At 47.8% G+C, this 2,749-nt stretch overlaps 1 protein-coding gene across 1 annotated transcript; it reads left to right on the top strand.

Moving 5' to 3' along the window:
* Positions 1-1,479: 1,479 nt before the first annotated feature.
* On the top strand, positions 1,480-2,259 carry LOC130202979 (uncharacterized). Its single transcript, XM_056428880.1, has 3 exons — positions 1,480-1,503; positions 1,582-1,640; positions 1,715-2,259. The coding sequence occupies exons 1-3, from the start codon at positions 1,481-1,483 to the stop codon at positions 2,257-2,259; spliced, it is 627 nt and encodes a 208-aa protein (XP_056284855.1). The 5' UTR covers position 1,480.
* The last annotated feature ends 490 nt before the right edge of the window (positions 2,260-2,749 follow it).

The following is a 2,749-nucleotide window of genomic DNA, read 5'->3' as shown; positions in this document are numbered from 1 at the left end:
AAATGTCCAGCATAATGCTGAATTTTGGTAAAAGATGCATTCTGTAAGACCCTAATAAGATAAAAGAAATTGAAAAGGTTAAAAGAAACTTCCCAAAATGGCTTAAATTTTTATATCTGGCTCTGTAGGAAAGGTGGGGTCTTTCTGAAATCTGTTTCCACCCCGTTGCATAATCTGCCCATGAGGCCATTTTACGACGAGGATTCTTTCCTGTCATTCCCAATATTGAGGTGGGTTACCTTGTCAGTTGAGCCCGGGGGGCTGCTCACCAAATGTTAGTGGTTGAGTTCTTGATGGTGCTGACTAATCTACTTTGGTTCTAGAGTCTTAAAGAATGGGCATTCAGGTATCAAGCTCTCTTTATGGAACCAGCTTTACCTTCAGTCCTGGAGGGAGACAGTCTCCTCATGTAGACTGAAGACTTTCCTCTTATGCTTATAGTTGGGGCTGAATCAGGTTCAGCTGGTCCAGACCTAGAGATGTCGCTGTGGTTTGGATACACGCACCTTTCTTTTCTCTTATGGATGAATTTGCATCTCTCTTGCACATTACTTTTTCTCCCGAGTCCTTTGATTCAAGGGTCCATACCTGGCTGGGTCTGTGCCGTGACCGCCACTCTCTCCTGGATCATGAGGTCTATCGTGGTCCATGCCTACACCAACTAGTCAAACTCTGTCATATTCATTGAATGTTTTTTAATGATTCCTTCATGACATCTATTGTTCTGTCCATCCTGGAAGGATCCTCCTCTGTTGCTCTCCTGAAGGTTTTTTCCCATTTTTCCCCATGAAGGGTATTTGGGAGTTGTTCCTGATCCGATGTGAGGTCAAGAAAGTGGAACTCTGGGGACAAATTGTAAAGCACTCTGGGGAAAAATTTTGTAAGTGGTTAACTTGAAGAAGGGGAGTCTTTTTTTAAAACAAATTTAGTCTTCTTGACATTTAGACTCAGACATGATTCATTCAGCCAGTGTGTGATCCTTTCTGATGAAAGTGTTAGCTTTTCAGCTGCTATCTCAGCAGTTTTGGGTGTGTAAAAAAGTGTCATCTGCATACATTTGAAGTTGACATTTACATTGTTGAGGAGATCATTGATATACAAGCTAAACACTAGGGACCCAACACTGACCCTTGTTGAAAAACAATTAGTGTTAAAAACATCTTATTTTCCAAAGAACTCAATATGAAAATTAAGCACTTTTCTAAAGAAGAAGACAGGTATCTTTTTTTGTAACCTGCACCCAATCACTGCCTAATGTGTCTGCCGTGTGGACCGCTGTGGTCTGCAGCTTCCTGGATTGATTGTTTGGGTTGATTGATTGAATTGGTTGATTGACTCTCAGTGCTTCAGGACACATGAAGCAGTGATTGGGTGCAGGTTGATATAAATGCTACCTGTCTGCTGCACACACTCACAGAGCAGCTTCAGGGCGGTTGGGTCACTAGTGCTGTGGACAGGCTGCTTGCATTAGAACACAGACATGGCTTGTGGAGTTCATTTGGGGTACGTTTCTTTTGCAGCTATTTTCAGTTGTTTTTAACTCTGTTCTATTTGTGACTGGGTTTCTTCATTTGTCTGCAGGATCTTGCTGATTTGTTTAGTTCAAGCAGAGCATGTGCGTTGTTTGTGGGCTACACAAGGTGAGCAACACACTCGTGTCACTGGTATCGGTGTGATTTTACTAGCCGTAGATTTAAACTCTTTTCTCTTGCAGCTCGGGGACAAAACGGCAACACGCATGTTGGCTTCTCTGGGCAGAGGGGTGGACTTGGTGGCAGCTATCCCCAGAATCAACTCAGACATGCCTCTGGTTCTCCTGGCTCAGCCCAGAGCAGTAGCTTCAACACAGTCCCTGAAGTTAGTGGTGGTTATAGCCAGAGATTTCCCAGTAGCCGCTCCACACAAACTGTTTCACAGCCGGCTAAAAGTGTCTTTGCTTCAGGCAAGTTGGTGCAGAGCAGCTCTGAGTCAAAGCCCAACTGGCAACCGACCAGGTGGAGTCAGGGAACTGTTCAAAAGATGCCCAAGAAGAAGCCGTTTGCCTTTTCTGGTTCTATCGCTGGTGGCAGTTCTCTCAGCAAGTACGATAAGACTCCGATTAGCGAGAAGAGAACTCGGCCAGTTCAGCAGGGAACACCAAGTAGGAGCAGCTATCGGTCCAGCAGTCCTGCTTCTCTTCAGAGTCCCAGAGGAAGCTTCAGTCTTCAGCTGTTCCTGAAACACCAGCCTCCTCTGGGAGGAAAGGTTCTTCTCGTCTAAGTCTTCCAGCCAGTCCAGAGCAGGTGCTGCTGGTCACGAAGAATCCCTGTACGGACCAAGACCTCAGCCAGTGTCGCTGCTAGGAGAGTGTCTACACGTCGTAGAACCAAACTGAGAAATAAGCCCAGCCCGACTGGGGCTGTGAACAAGCCAGCTGGTTCCTGTGAGTGTGAGTAACCTCCTTCCTCCTGGACCAGCAGTACGGGCCCTCGGGTCAGGGGTTCGCTCCGTCCAGAACCTACAACATCCTCAGAGCTTTGGTGGCTTCGCATCAGGCGGCTGAAAGAACCTGCTGACCAGAAGGAAGTAGTGTTGGGAAGCCACAGCAGGTCTCGGCCCAGCAGGCCCGCTCCTGCCCACCCTGCCCCAAAGGGCCCCGCTCTCCTCTGCATCAGGTCTCCCCCCAGAGGCCCCTTGCTCCTCTGCATCAGGCCTGCCCCAAGGCCTTTCTCCTCCTCTGCATCAGGCTATCCCCCGGGGCCCCCGTCCC

This window comes from Pseudoliparis swirei, chromosome 2 (genome assembly GCF_029220125.1).
Source record: "Pseudoliparis swirei isolate HS2019 ecotype Mariana Trench chromosome 2, NWPU_hadal_v1, whole genome shotgun sequence".
NCBI classification, from domain to species: domain Eukaryota; kingdom Metazoa; phylum Chordata; class Actinopteri; order Perciformes; family Liparidae; genus Pseudoliparis; species Pseudoliparis swirei.
This window is presented reverse-complemented; position numbering and strand designations above follow the sequence as displayed.